Source organism: Glycine soja, chromosome 13, assembly GCF_004193775.1.
Source record: "Glycine soja cultivar W05 chromosome 13, ASM419377v2, whole genome shotgun sequence".
Taxonomy (NCBI): domain Eukaryota; kingdom Viridiplantae; phylum Streptophyta; class Magnoliopsida; order Fabales; family Fabaceae; genus Glycine; species Glycine soja.
Genome location: NC_041014.1, coordinates 28445151 through 28461125, shown reverse-complemented (window position 1 = coordinate 28461125; position 15975 = coordinate 28445151). Strand labels below are relative to the sequence as shown.

General features: G+C 29.4%; 1 protein-coding gene across 1 annotated transcript; it reads right to left on the bottom strand.

Moving 5' to 3' along the window:
* Nucleotides 1-3032: 3032 nt before the first annotated feature.
* On the bottom strand, nucleotides 3033-8201 carry LOC114381342. The gene is made up of 5 exons (XM_028340572.1): nucleotides 7944-8201; nucleotides 7619-7756; nucleotides 4534-5374; nucleotides 3569-4108; nucleotides 3033-3360 (listed from the first exon to the last, which is right to left on the bottom strand). Exons 3-5 carry the CDS (start codon nucleotides 5362-5364, stop codon nucleotides 3253-3255), a joined length of 1479 nt encoding a protein of 492 aa, XP_028196373.1. The 5' UTR covers nucleotides 5365-5374; nucleotides 7619-7756; nucleotides 7944-8201; the 3' UTR covers nucleotides 3033-3252.
* Between the last annotated feature and the right edge of the window lie 7774 nt (nucleotides 8202-15975).

The window sequence follows — 15975 nt, the reverse complement described above, 5'->3', positions numbered from 1 at the left end:
TCTCCTAAATTAAATTTGCAAATAATTATTTCTTTTTAATCTCTAACTTCATTTTAATTTTTTAAATCTACCAACTAATAATAAACGGATTTTTAAAACTTACCATTTTTTAATTTAAAACTCATTTTATAGATATATTTACCAATTTTAAAACCACCCATTTTTGTTTTTTTGTATTTTTTTATAGAACTCTTTTTTGTTAAACTGCTCATTTTTTAAGAACTAATTTAATTTTAGATGATTGTGTTTGATTACTAACATTTATTAGGGATTGTTTTAATTTATTTTTTGTTGGTTTACGTAGTTTGCAGTTCTTTTAAGGTAGTTTGTAGTTTTTTTTAATACTTTGGTTTCCTTTTGTAGATTAAAAAAAAATGAAGATCATGCATGTGTCATGCCATATAGGTTATGAGAACACTAAAATAAAGACATGTTGTGTTATAAATGTGGAAACAATTTATGCAAAAGTTTTGCAATTAGAAAAAGGAAAAAGAAGATAGAGGATAAACAGGATAAAAGAATTGATTGTTGATTTAGATTACTTATCTTATTTGAAAAATTGTAGTAGGTATTTCTTATTTGTAATATTCACTTATTTAAGTACACACATATTATCACATTGACATTGTAGTTAAATTTAAATTGCTACATTAATATATGTTATCTTATTGCATTTGAATTTAAATTGCTATGTTATCTTACAAGTTTGGGATAATACATTTAAATGTATAAGAAGAATCATGTCTCTAAGAAACAAATATAATATTGATCAATAGTCAATAAATATTTTACAACATATCCAACAAACTTATTTTAAAATGCTAGTTAAAATGTGAATTGAACAAGGAAAATTATAAAGCACCTCACAATCCAATATTCTTTTTTGAAACAATAATCATGTTCAAATTCATCCAAGGTTTCATGTATCTTAAACTAATTTAGTAATTTATGCTATTTTGTTAAAAGTATGTGAAAAAAAATGAGATTTTTAAATATAAAAAAGAAAAAGAAGTACCAAGAATTAAATAATGAAATAAAGAAAGAAAAAAAACTAACAATAGAGAAACAATTTTTGGAAAATGATATGGGATATTTGTGATGAATTTATCAAGTTAGAAAAAAAAAATATACATACAATTATATTATTTATTTATAATTTTTATTATAAATGATAATAAATACTAGAAGCATTAAAATATACTCCTTTCGTTCCTATTTAAAACATCCAAGTTCACATTGCAATTTAGTAATTAATTTTTAATAATTTATTTTATTAAGTAATTCTATTATTATGTAGTTACATTGTGTAATAAAAAAAATCGTTACAATATATTAAATTTAACACAATAAAAATGCAATAGCATAATAAAAATGTATTAAATTAGAAAAAAAAATAATTTACCTCAAACTAATACTCACATCCATTAAAATATGAAATATATTGATTTTAGCACAATAAAAATTACGCATAATATCAAATTTAACATAATAAAAATACAAACACATAGCCGCCACAACATCTATATTTTCACTTATTTTAATAATACTTTTGTATGCACTCATAAAATCAAAAGACAAATGAATTTTTTTTCCAACAATCCAATCTTAAAAGTGAGAACATCTTTAACAAGCAAACCTATCAATGTTTTTCTTCTATTTTTTAATAATATTTCACACTTCCATATAATGTCATATCACATTTCTTACTTTAAATAATTCAATCAAAGTTTTACTCCAACCAAAAAATTTACTAAAAAAATTTAAATGGACCCCGCAATACATTCAGTTTCCCAAATACACAATATTTTAATAATACTTTTGCAGCACGGACCCACAAAATTAGAAGACAAACGTTTCTCTGCCCAGCAATTCAATCTTAAAAGTGAGACCCGCACGGTTTGTCTCCAACGGTAAAAAAAAAAAATTATTGCGTTTTGATTATTGTTCTCGTGAGAAAGAGAACTCCCATTGGAGTTGCTCATACAGTAAACGATGAAATTTTCATGATAAAGACTATGATTCTCTTAAAAGTTTAAGCCATTGATTTAAAATATAACTCATAGAGGTAATAAGATAAGTAATAAATACTAGATACTAATAGAATTAGAACTGATCCTCCAACTACAAAGGCAGATAGGCACCCAAGCTCCTGCAATAGTATTATTGACATAGCAGTTTCTCTATAATTTTCGGGTTGTTCTCTTACGGGTGACCATAAGGATCCATGAAGATATACATAGAGAGAGACACACACTTGAAAAAATATCGTAATTTCTAAAAAAAAATGGTCTTGAATACCCAGTGAATCAAGTCAAACATTTAGACTGGACAATTGAATGAAGAGAGAAATACAATACTCTAAGCCAAAAGAAGAAAAATCACTTGGCCACAAACCAAGGCCTAACTCTGGTTCCAGTCACCAAATTTATGCATGCTATAAAAGAAGAGAATAAACAACAATACCTTTGGGGCTTATTTATCCTCAACCTGTCACATAAAATTCGTTAGATAAAAGTAGAGAAACTGTGAAGTTCTTTTATTTTTTATTTTTATCAACAAATGCTAGTTTATTAGTTTTTGTTAGAAATGTTACTGGCAGGAATTTGAACCTGCGACCGCTCCCTCTCCCCTTCTCTTTTCACCCTTAAGCCCTTCTTTTTCAATCATCAAACCAACCTTATATCTCCGCAATATGAAGTTCTTAATAGAGCACAAATGAGACTGGTCTAGTTTTATCCAGGAGCCATGGTCTGCATAACAATATTCATTATTCAAAGATTTGCCAAGTCTGCAGTTCAATTCTCAGCATTTGAACCTGCACATAAAGGCTCGCCAAAAGAAAATTAAAATGTGAACACTATCAAAATATGTAGAGGGATCATCTTTACCATTACAGGGTGAGGTGGTGACAATTTCTAGTGTAGGAGACATTTACATCAAATGAAGAGGCATAATGAGGGAAGAGGTCTCTTCCTGTAGTCATAAGAAGCGTGTGCTTGCATGATTGAAAAGGGAAGCCAGAATATGGAAAATGGAGAGAAAAATAATACATATTTCTATAATATCTAGATGTTTGAGCCAATACATACAAGTGAAAATTTTCCTGAGACATTTTATTTATTAAAAGTCGAGACTATATGAATATTTTGACAACTATGTATGTACATAGGTGGAAATGTAAGTGGCCAGACCTATAAGACTCACTCTACAGTAATCTACGAACTATGCCAACCAAACAAAAACAGCTGATTCTTAAATAGTAATTGTTTCGTGAGATCTGCACTTCTTAATCCTGATATCCATACTGCCATTCTTTATGCTTCCACCACCCAATAATTGGCAGCAATGCCTGCGCGGTACCTGGTTCAGTACAGCCAAATCAAATGATCAATTTAGAATCCATTTTTAAACTCCAATTATACATGGAATTCAAATCTATTCAAGTACATTACTATCATGGCAAGCTAAGAAGTTCTAAAATCTAAATCCAATGATGTATTCATGATTTTGTTTTGATTGTGTGTGCACGCGTGCATGTGTGTGTGAAGAGAGAGAGAGAGAGGGGTACATTCTTCCAATATTCTGGATCCAGCTTCAAGGCAGTAACTCTAATTCTTTGCAATTCCAAATTATTGGTGCCTGATCTCAAGCACTTTGATTCATTGCCTTCATGTCTCTTGTAGATAGTGATACTTCCACTTTTTCCCACCTTTGTAGCCTGGTCCAGGAAAAACATAGTTGGCTGCTGGCACGGATCAGAGCTCATAGGTCGAGTATTGAATATGAAGGGACCATTCATCGAACTTCGCCAAGTCTGAAATGTCTGCAATGGCATCTGCAAGTCTGCTGCTATCAACAACGCTGTATAGATTTGTATAGTGTAACCCCATGAAATAGATATCGACCATCCGCGCTTATGATCATAGCATATGATTTGCTGCACTATCCGCGCAGGGTCAATATGGTATGCACTGATGAGCTTTTTCATTGAGTTTATTTGAGTCTGGTTGGGAAACAAGGAGCTCAATTGGTCAAGGTGATGGAGTGATACAAGTGGTACCAAGGGGTGTGCTGCTAGAAAACCATATGGATTCCCTCTTATGTCAAACTGAAAGAAATGAACAATAAAAAAACCAAAATTGTTATATTATACATGAACAAGTCCAAAGATCTTGTTCATTCCTTGTATAACAACAATCAAAAGACTTGAGTTGCATCAAGCCTGATATTGTTAGGATTTTAACTTCTATGCATTATAAGAGTTTTTACTCTCTCAACCGATTACAAATCATGTTAAAAATGATTTTTAAGGTAGTTATTGTAAAAGTGAACAAAATTAGCATACATGACAATGATTGGCTAACAATGTAAAATCACTTTACACTTTCAATGTATGTACTATTTACTCTATTGCTAAGCTTCCAAACTTTGTAGTACATGGATGTTATGCAGGAGGGGCAATTGATCAAACTATGCATATCAGTAGTATATACCAAAAACTACACAAATGAAACAAGTGGAAACAAAGTATACCTGGTGGAATCCATTTTCTCTGGTAAGGGGCACCCCAATTTCATGAATACATGCCCAGACTCTTTGATCAGAACCATAAAAAAAGAAATATCTACTTAGACAACCATCCATTATTTTTGCTAGTTGAGTTGCTAATGCATAACTGATTGCAAATCCACCACCACCAAATGCCATGTTGTAAGCGTGCATCACATCTTGCTCCACACTCTCAGAATTCCCACCAATATAATACATTTCATTGGGATCATATTTTCCCAACACAGTGACCAAGTTCTCAGTAAAGAACAGGGTATCATCATCCCCCATCACAAACCACCTAACATTTGGCAAACCAAGCTTAAAGCTCTCGTAAACTATCCGAGCTATCCGAACTGCAGATGCTGAGTGCAAATACTTGAACCGAGTCCATCCCCTTGAGATTTGATATGGTGGTACTAACATGTCACTGTGCAAAATCTTAGGCTTCTTGTCAAGCCAAACAAAACCTCTTGTGGTGTTAGGATTCCACCATAGTTTAGTGTAGTTGCTACGGTCATGCCATGTGTTTGCTGATCCAGCAATGCCAAATTGAAGATGTGAGATGTTTGTTGGTCCACTGTGAATGACTGAAGTATTCTTCTGGACGGCGAGAATATGCTCCGGTAACGGAAACCACCGGTCCGGTTTAGAGAATGCTGAGTGGGGAGCAAGTGATATGGATGCAACAAGGCACACAAGTATGCCAAACATTATTAAGAGTATAACCATGCCACCAAGTTTTTCTGGGACAAAACAGAATTTGGATACTTTAAGAGGACATTCATGACAATGCTCCAAGCGAGTGTGACTCATCTTCTTCTCCCTGTTACATTTGAAATAAACTCAAGCAAGAATTTAGACATGAGTTGTAACAAATCATAGAACTTTCAATTGATCAAAAAGTTACTATATGAAACAATTCAATTACATTGCCACTAAGGATGCTTTAAGTCATGAAAAGATACACCATTTTTATTGAGCAATGAGAATCCTTAACCCTGAAGAAGTTATAAACCATATTTTATTCAAACCATTAACCAGAATAAGCCAAACTCAGGTCCTTTTCTAAATCCATTATTTTCACATACCCAATCCATCATACGTGTAAAGCAATAGACTGTATTACTTTGATTTCAGACCTATGGCACCTCAAAAATTGCTCAACTAAATAGAATACTAAACATTATCTTCTACAACTAAAGATTTGTTGAATAAGGTACAAGTGGATACGGTACAATCCATTTGATTCCTTCCCTATAATTTTTCATTCTAAGTTCGTTTGAACATCTTACCCTCCATATCACATAAACTATGCTACTGATACAAATTCTTCTGTATGAAAGAAGAAACAGCATGAGGATACAGAAAGTTTTCCCATGGCATTTTACAAAGATCTCTAGAATGCAACATAACATTGGGGTTTCTATATAAAAGACTAAGAAACATCATGGTCTTAAATTGTGGTCGCGTTGCGGTAAAACAAAAAAACCTTTACATTGCGGACAATTGAGGTAGTCATGCGGTTATGAAGTTTAAAAATACCTTGATGTTAAGGCACTAGTGGTGATTGGAGACCATGAGAACATGTTATTCATACAACAACTCACAATAATTTATATAACAATATTTTTTGCTTTGCTTCTCTCCATCACATCATTTATTTATTAGATTTCATACTTCTCTTTCTCTCTTTCAGTAGTAAAATTTATCGCAAAATTAGTGTTGTACAAATAATATTTGTAAAATTTAATGTTTTAATTTTAAATTTTTTAAACTATCTCTACAAAACACTGTTCAAATTATTTGTTTAAGAGATACACCCTTTTGAACCCTCCTACACGCTGAAGCTTACTCTAATGCAATAAAATTCAATTGACCTAAAAAAATAAATACAATCTCGTACCTTCTTAACTAAAAAAAACCTTCTGCGCTATTAAATATTAGTAATCAAAATCATATCACATAATACTGACCGGAATAAAAAATCAAATCACATAATTAATTAAAATCCATAACTATAATCACCTCCAATTTGAAGTTGACTTGAGAGGAAATTTAAGCTGAATTTCCTTTGTTATCTTGTTTTATTTTATATATTTTCCGTTAAAAATTGCTTGATTGTTTTATATAATCACCTCCAATTGCTTGATTGTTTATATGGTAAATAAATTGAACTGTATTCTGCTGAGAGAAAAAAAAGTCTCGGGGATAAGACAGATCAAGTAATATATTTTTTTGGGGTTAACATAACAGGAAAAATTTATTCCCTTTAATTTTAAATTTTATTTCTGAGATCCAAGTACGAAAATAAATAAATAAAATTATTTAGCACGTCAATATCATTTTTTAATCTTCAAATAATGAAACTGTTATTAACATTACCATTTCTACATCACCATAATTTACAACAAATGTATTTCTTAAAATGATAAATTTAGATCTACGTATATATTGGTTCCTAATAAATCAATTCAAGTTACTGTAAAAAAAAATAATCAATTCAAGTATCTCAATCAAAGCCACAAACCAAAAAAAAAAAAAAAAAGAGAAATTAAAACAAGAAAGAAGGCAAAAAGCAATACCCATAACATAGCAATATCTTATACACATATTAGTCAAACTGATGAATATTTACAGCAATGTTATGCTATAAAAAAATATCTTATACACATATTTACACCCCACCTTCTCCCCCTTTGAAAAAAAAAATTAAAAAACACAAACATTTCTGGGAATTGAGTTCTCATTTCTTCTGCATAACTAAGAAGAGTAGAACCAAATGAAACACGTTTCCTAAAACTTATCGATTCAAAGGCACTTTTGTTGTGTAACCTCTTGGATTATCACGTTAAATAGCCTTGAAATAAAGCTCAATAGATTTCATCCTCTTCCCCCCAAAAAATTGTTCAATAAATTTAAAATGAAAAGAAGTAAAAGTAAACTTGGATTGATGATAATTTTATCCTTGTGCCAAGATAGACATGAGAGAGAGAAGTAGAATTCCAACAATTGCGGAAAACAGAAGAAGAAAAACAATCCTTCAAACATTCAGAGTCGTGGCTCATACCTTAGTTTAACGATCAACTTCAAACACTTATTTTCTTTTCCTTTTCCTTTCCTTTTGGTTTGTTACATGGTTCTGCTACTCCTCTTTGCATCAAGTTATGGTTTTTTTTTTAACTGCAACCTGTTCTGGTTCTTATCCCTACAATGAAACAGAGGAACAAAATTTTAAAAAATAAGTACCACAAAAATAAAAACAAAAAGGTGCTAACTTTGACATAAAAGAATGAACATGGCGATGCCCAAATGAATAATAGAAAAAATAATGATCATGATGAAGATTAAAAAGGAAACTTAGAAGAATTGATGCACAGAGATTTTTATCATACTCAATCAGCACAGGAGGGTAGTAGATTCCTCATCATTCAACAGAAATCTCTTTTTTTTTTTTGGATATTTGTTGCTGATTTTGTTATGGTGCAGATTCCTCAGACTATGTCTGAGATCATGATTCGCTGTTCACATTGCATTTAAAGGAGAACATTGTACATTTACACAGAAGAAGAGAGGGTGCAAGCAAATGACACAATTTTTTGTTGGGACCCTTAGGGGTGGGTTTATGGAACATCATGGTCATGTGCCATATATGTTCCTGTTCCTATTGCATCATGCATTCATAGGAATACACACACATTCATAGAAATGTTTCAAAAAGGTTGTTCTTCTACTTTTTTTTTAATAAAAAAATTCTTATTTTGTTCAGAATGAATATAAAAAAAAAAAAAAGAAGTGAAAAGTTGTATTTTCCACCCATAACAATAGATGACACGTATTCTTTCTAAGAAATGAAAAAGTGTTTTGCCGTATCAGCGGGGGTAATAATGCCCAAATGTCAATTTCAAGAACTCTACCGAACCTGCCTCTTAATCTAACATCCATCCATAATAACACATTTCGTACTCCAGTTAAAATATATACCACAAAGTGCATGCTCTATTTAAATCAAAACAAATAAAACTTTCCATTATAGTATTTTTAATTGATTGAGAGTCTAATTTACATTATTGTATAGTCATTAAAGTATTTTTTATTTGAATTTAAGGACAATACGTTAATAATATAAAATAATTTTATTTTATAATTATAAATTATCGTCCAATATAACTTTTAAGATAATTATTATTATAAAAATTAATAAATTTAATATTTTTTTATTTTTATTTTTTTTAAGCAGAAACTTTTTATATTATCGATACTTAATTTTTTCTCTCTTTTTATTTTAGTAGTGGTAAATTCTTTATAAAAAAAATAGACTAGGCATGAACACTGAAAGTAGTTTAATACTTTTATTCAATTACAAATAATAAATTTATGTATTTTTATAATAATTATCTTTTAAAAAATCATATTATTTTCTTATTAATTAATTCTATAAAAGTGTTTTCATTGATAATACGTATTGATTGAACTCGTATTCATTAAAATCATTTTTTATTCCTATAATATCTGTTGTCATTTGTTTAAGTTTCGGTTGCGATAACACAAACTGTTAAATTTTACGGCCACTAAAAAACAAATTCAGTGTATAGGTATTAAATTTATATATATATATATATATATATATATATGCTAATGGTAGGTATATGACTAATTGACGATAATTCTGAAACAGATAACATAGTAGGATCAAAATAAATGAAATATATAAAAATTTAAAACAAAAATTGATATGCTTTTTTTACAATAAAAAATGATATGCTTATAGAATATAAATTTTGAACATATTATTTAAGAAGTCTGAAACTTAAAAAAATCCTCTATTTATCATTATTATTATTAAACTCAAATTAATTTGACTTAAATATTTTTTTATCTGAGATATACTATTTTTTTCTTTCAAATTATTACTTATTTAATATTTTCTTTATTTTTCTATCTGAAAGTTTTTAATTTTTTGGTTTTGAGATTAAATAATGATATGAAAATCAGAATGTCATATTATCACAGTCAGTAATTACTATATTGGCCTATATCAGGTTTTATTTAATTTTTTTATTATTGTTATTAGTATCCATTTAGCCAATGCAAACTTCATATTTGAGAATGAATGTTGATAGAGAGATGTTTTTTTGGACTTTTTGCCATGACCTTCCCTTGACTCTCTGTTAGCTTCTGCAGTTCTTTCTTTCTCTCTCTCTATCTCACATTCTTTCTCTCTCTCTATACGTCCATCACACCGAGCACACGACTTTTGCACAATCTTAGATCTAGAAGTTCAACAACAATAAAAAATTAAGCAAAACTTGTTATCGATTAATATGATAATTATGTGAAAATAATGATGACACTTCATCTATTATATCATTATTTGATAAATAAGATGATAAATATTAAATTCAAAAAATTAAAAAATATTAGGTAGAAAATTAAAAAAAAATATTGAATAAGTAACAATATTAAAAAATTTATATTTCAAGTAGGAAAAATATATTTAAGTTAATTAATTTTAAATGTTAATATAAATTTTAAAATAAATATAAGAGTTAAACAATTTTGTATATAAGTTGATATAACATTAATCCAAACCGTAATCATGATTCACGAGTGTTTGAAATTTAAAAATGACACATGACTAGCATTAAAACATGACACCTTTGAAGCAGGTGTAAGTTAGTGTTTTGTGTTGAGAATTCCATATAATGTGGTGCAAGATCCAAGTAAAGGTAGAAGGAGTGAGACCCACCCGTGTGAGATTTTATAAAAAAACTTATATATATATCATATTTAATTTCTGATAGAGATTTCTTTCAAATTTCATCTTTAGCATGTGAAGTGTGGTATCATATGTACTCATTGTCTAAATTGGATTTAGGTTAAAAAAACTTTTAAATGTACGCACGCTCTAGGGCGACGACACCAAAAGACCTTGCTCGCTACAATATATGATCTCCTGCGTGGCAGAGTCTTTATAGAAACACCATACTGTCATTATATGGTGGTGATCCCCAATTCTTGATGGTGTGGGGACTCTCAACTCAACCAAAAGCTTCCTCTCTTCCTTGGCATACAAATTGTCTAGCCGCACTGCCCTTGAGCTCATCAGCATGGGCCTTCCACTACACGAGTAAATCGCGCTGATCTCAACTGACTCAGATTCAAACCCTACTTGAATCCTTAAATCCTGAACCACCACGCTCAAAAGCCCACCCACATACTTCGCAATGCGTCCTCCCCCAATTCCTGACTGGAATCACTCTTCGCCCCGAACCCAAATGCATGAATCAAAATCTCAATATGCGTGAACCACGTCGACGAAACGTGGCTCGATGACTTCCTCTGATTGTTATTATTCCTCTCTGATTTTGAACCTTTTCTTCTTGACCGTCTGCAGAGGGCGAGGAGGTCCCAGAGGGTGGAGGCCTGGAGGGAGGAGCCGATGTCGTCGTGGCGACCTTCTGGTAGGTGAGGACCCAGAGGTCGAAGTAGCGGAGGAAGGTCGAGAGATTAATGACAAAGTGGTCGGGGTGGCGGAAGTTGTCGATCCACATTTGGCAGTAAAGGGATAAGTCGTCGTCTTTTGACAAGGTGGCAAAGGAGAAGCGGCGAGGGGCGAAGGGAAGTGGGTTTAGAATAGGGAAGATGGGGAGGGAGTGAGCAAAGAGAGGGAGGCGTCAACGCATTTTGTCAGTGTTTTAGGTCTATCAGGGCATTAGGAGTGGGAATGGAATCAAGGAAGAAAGTGAATGAGCAAAACCTAACAAACGACGTAATTACTTTTTAAAAATGTATAATTTCACTCAGGTAACAAGTACATGGAACATCACACTTCACATGCCAACTTGTCTACTTAACACTGATGTAAGAAGTTATAAATTTTGCTCATAATCTAGTAAAAAAAAGTTTCGCAGATAATAATAAGCAGAAGGAGTATATTTTTATGTTTGGTTCTATTTTTATTTATAATAAGTTACAATACTCTAAGAAAATATAAGTATTAAGGATTTTTTTCTTTAATTTTAAAATAAAATATATAGCTTAATCCTTTTAAATTAACATCTATAAAGTAAATTATATTTCTCTTTCTTAAGCAATGTAAGTATTACACTATCATTTCCTTTTATATTAAAATATACAATGTAGTTATATATAAAAAATTTCAATTTAGTTCATTCAACTTTTGACTTAATACTACTAAAGAATAATTTTAAAATATATTTTCAATTAAAATTATAGTAAACAAAATTAATTTACCAAGTTACTCCATCCATTCTAAAATAATAGCTATCCTAGATTATTTTACACATACCAAAATAGATAAAAAAAATTACAAAATTAACCTTATATCATCGTTAATTTAATTATTTATAAATTTTACTATCTATCATTAATATTATAAAAAATATAGGTAAAAAAATTATAATTAATATTACATTAAAAAATTAAAATAATAATTATTTTAAAATAATTTTTTCTCTTACACAATAATTATAAAAGAACCAAGAAGAATTACTCTTCAATCACTTAATGTTTAGCATTACTTCCTATCTACATGTTAATATTTCTTCTCTTCTTAAGTAGTTGTAGCCTTGTAGGCATAGTATATACATTAGGAGTGACAAAATATTTAACCAAATTTGTTGCTAGTGGTATGTAAAAAGACTAAAATTCAATGGAGAAAGAATTTAAGATTAAAAATAGATTATAAAATAATTTAATTTAGTACCTATAATTTTATAATAAAAAATATACAAATATATTAACATTCGATGGAGAATGAATTACACCATATGGTAGAGACGTAAGTCTAGCAATGAAGGGTCCAGCGCTGAAATACACTGAATGTGTTTCACCTCTCCGGTGAAATACTCTGGGTCCCACTGAATGTGCTTCACCTCTCCGCTAAAATATTGTTGGAGCATTAATCGAGTGTGGACGTTGGGAGACACATAGAACTATACTTGTTAGTCAGGGGAGCAATCATCACTATTCATCACGCGACTGAGGTGCTCGCCGATGCGGAGAGCCTGGGACAATGCCTTGCGGCGTTGACTGAATGTTGTGGTCAAGTGTGGTGGGGTACACCGTCGTGTCCCGGTTCCCCTGCAACTTCCTATGCCGTATCAGTGTTCTTCTCTTTGGAAATACACCAACTATATTTTCTTCTTTCTTTGTATTCATTTTCTTTCACCTTCACAATTTTTTTCTTGTTAGTCAGGCGAGCAATCATCACTATTCATCATGTGAATGAGGTGTTCGCCGACGCGGAGAGCCTAAGACAATGCCTTGCGGCGTTGACTGAATGTTGTGGTCAAGTGTGGTGGGGTACACCGTCGTGTTCCGGTTCCCCTGTAACTTCCTATATCGTATCAGTGTTCTTCTCTTTGGAAATACACCAACTATATTTTCTCCTTTCTTTGTATTCGTTTTCTTTCACCTTCATAATTTTTTTTATCCAAACACAAAATTTTAAAAATAAAAGAATTTAATTATTCAAAATTCTTAGAATTTAAAATTAAAACTTTCGGGTCCTGCCCTCCTGCCTTTTGTGGTTACCATAGTGTGATTGTCTCCCTTAGGAAAACATGTCATTGCAGTATCGATAAATCTCAAGGGTTTTTAAGATTATCAAGTATAAAAAATTATTAAGATTTTAAAATTTATGAGTCTCATATAATCATAAGAGAATAATACATATTTTGGTTTATATTGAAATCTCCATCAAATCTTTAATATCTCTCGATTTTCTTTGAACAACGAAGAAAATAAAATTTCACTTGTTTAATTGTTCTTTGTCTTTTTATATTTGTGATGATTAAAAATTTTAAGAAAATATTCTTTTGTTAAAAAAAACTTTATTTTAAGTTAGAGATATTAATTCCTTTATAATTACTCAAATAATAATCATCTCTAAACTATTCTAATTTAACTTAATTATAATTTAGTCCTTATTTATTATTATTTTTTTATTAATTTTTACATAAATCAAATATCTCTAAGACATTAATTCTTACATAATCAACATAAGGGTCTTGAATTCTTTTCTTGTGGCTAAGTTGGTTAAAAACACCTTTCCATCAATCAAATTTATTTTCAGCATTGGGATAAGATTGGCAATTTATAATTGTCTAATTTTATTTTATTTTCTTTTATTATCTAACTAACCATTTTTATTAAAAGCTTTCATATATTTTCACAATTTTTATTTTGATGATTGAAATTTGATGGCGCACAAATTCAAGATAATAAAAAAGTCTTTAAACTTAAATAACACTTGCATAATTGCATTTACCTCATCTAAAAAACAAGCAAAAGTTTAAACCTATCACCTATCACCTATCACCTATCACCTATCATATGTGAGATATCTTTGTTGCACTCAACTAATTCTTTCGTCTATATCAAACAACTTTCCTTTCATCCTTTTACATCTATGATACTTTTATTCCTTTTTCATTCACCTCTATCCAACACTACCTTAATACTTTCAAGAATGGGAAGACGATTTACTCTGTTTTTTACTTTGACAAGAACTACAGTTATACAAAAGAATGCAGCACTAAGTACAAGAACCCAGAATTCATCCCCGATCATAGACTTTTTGGTGTACGAATAATAAAATAAACGGGTCCATTGCATGATGAGAACATGACAAGGAACAACCGAATAAGCGAACCAGAATGTGCCATGAGGCACATGCAACCTACCTTTTTATGATGTGTCTGCTAAAGAACAGAAAAATAGCACGTCTAAGTTAATGATGTGGGCCTCACTGCTCCGTTTTTCAATTTTCTATGTCCTACTTTTCATACCATCATTAAATAACTAAATTTGGGTCCTCTATAGACTATAGAGTATAGAGTCCATGCCCGCGCACTAAATGTATGTTTCATTGTAAAGAAATATACTCTTTTTTTGCTTCTTTTATCTGTTATTTAATTCATCGAAATTAAATAAGTGATTAATTTAAATTATCATAATAAATCTATATTTTTTAAAAATTTACTTATCATTAGTATTTTGCTTACTTCTAATACTTTGTCAATATTTTTTTTATTTTTTTAATGAAATGTATTTTTAATCTAAAAATAATTAATATAAAAATATTATAAGATGACTATTATAAAAAAAATTATTTTAAATTTGAATCTTATAAATATAAACAAGAGAAAATAAAAGAAAAATATATTTTTTAAATTATGTATGGGTTTATATTTTTTTTCTTTATTTTAATTTAAATATTTCCTTACAATTTTCTGTCATTTTTTCCTTCATACAATTAACCTCATACTAGATAATTTACTTAATAAATTATTTCAATTTGTGAATGAAAGAATTGAAAATAAAAATAAGTATATTCATAAATACATAATATAAGAAAAATACTAAACAATATATTTAACGCATTCTTTCGAATATACACTATTTAATTAGTTATCCTTCACTCTATTTTATATGACATTTTAATAAAAAAAATTATCGAAATATTAAATATTTATTTATGGAGTACTTTTAGTTGGAGTAGTTATTATTTTATAGTAAATGATAAAAAATTAATTAATTACAAAATAAAAGATATATTAAAAAGTTACATATTATTTTATAAAAAATTTAAATATTAATTATATTTTTAATATTTATATCAAAATCTTAAACATCATATAAAATAAAATAAATTTTAGTAAAATTTATTAAAAATTACATTATATTTTTACTAAAAATCACAATATTTTATAAATCTACATCTTATTTAATTATTTTCAATAAATTTTAAACTTAAAATTTTGATTTGGAACTTTTTAAAAAAATCTTAAATTTGATTATTATGGATAAAAAAATTATAAGGGGGTGAGTGAGAGATTCCATCTAATAAGAAAAAATAATTATAAATAAAATTGATAAATATTTTACATTAAATAACATGATAAAAAATATATTTTAAACTTTTGAGTTTTTATTAATAATTTAACTTCCTTATTTTCTTTACACACTTCTATTCTAATTATTTTTCTTATTTCTTTCTCTTACAAAAATTTTCAAATATTCCTTTAAAATATATTTGTCTTTTCTCCACCTCTTATATGTGTAAATTCAAAAAAAAAAAAAAAAAAAAACTCTTATATGTGTTGGGTGCAAACGCAATGCAGGGAGACTATCGAGAAAACAGCATACGGCTACGGCGCAACCATTCCAAGATAAGATAAGGTGATGGATGTGAATGTGATGTGCTTCTCATTTCATCATGCATTCATTCATAATCCATCCATTTCATGCATTACTATTTAACACATCTTAAATCAAATTAAAACTAATAAATACCACCAATTCTTTACGTATATCCTTACGAGTTGGGATGGATTTATTTCTGTTTCATTTTTAATTAGATTTTATTTATTTATATTAAATTTGATTTGATTAAAGTCT

Bases quoted from the DNA above. Each gene is read 5' to 3' on its own strand.
- LOC114381342 (XM_028340572.1), bottom strand. From the start codon at position 5,364: ATGAGTCACACTCGCTTGGAGCATTGTCATGAATGTCCTCTTAAAGTA. The intron at 4,109-4,533 runs GTATACTTTGTT...CATTTCTTTCAG, and splicing joins GAGAAAATGGATTCCACCAG to TTTGACATAAGAGGGAATCC. The intron at 3,361-3,568 runs GTACCCCTCTCT...GTACTGAACCAG, and splicing joins ATCCAGAATATTGGAAGAAT to GTACCGCGCAGGCATTGCTG.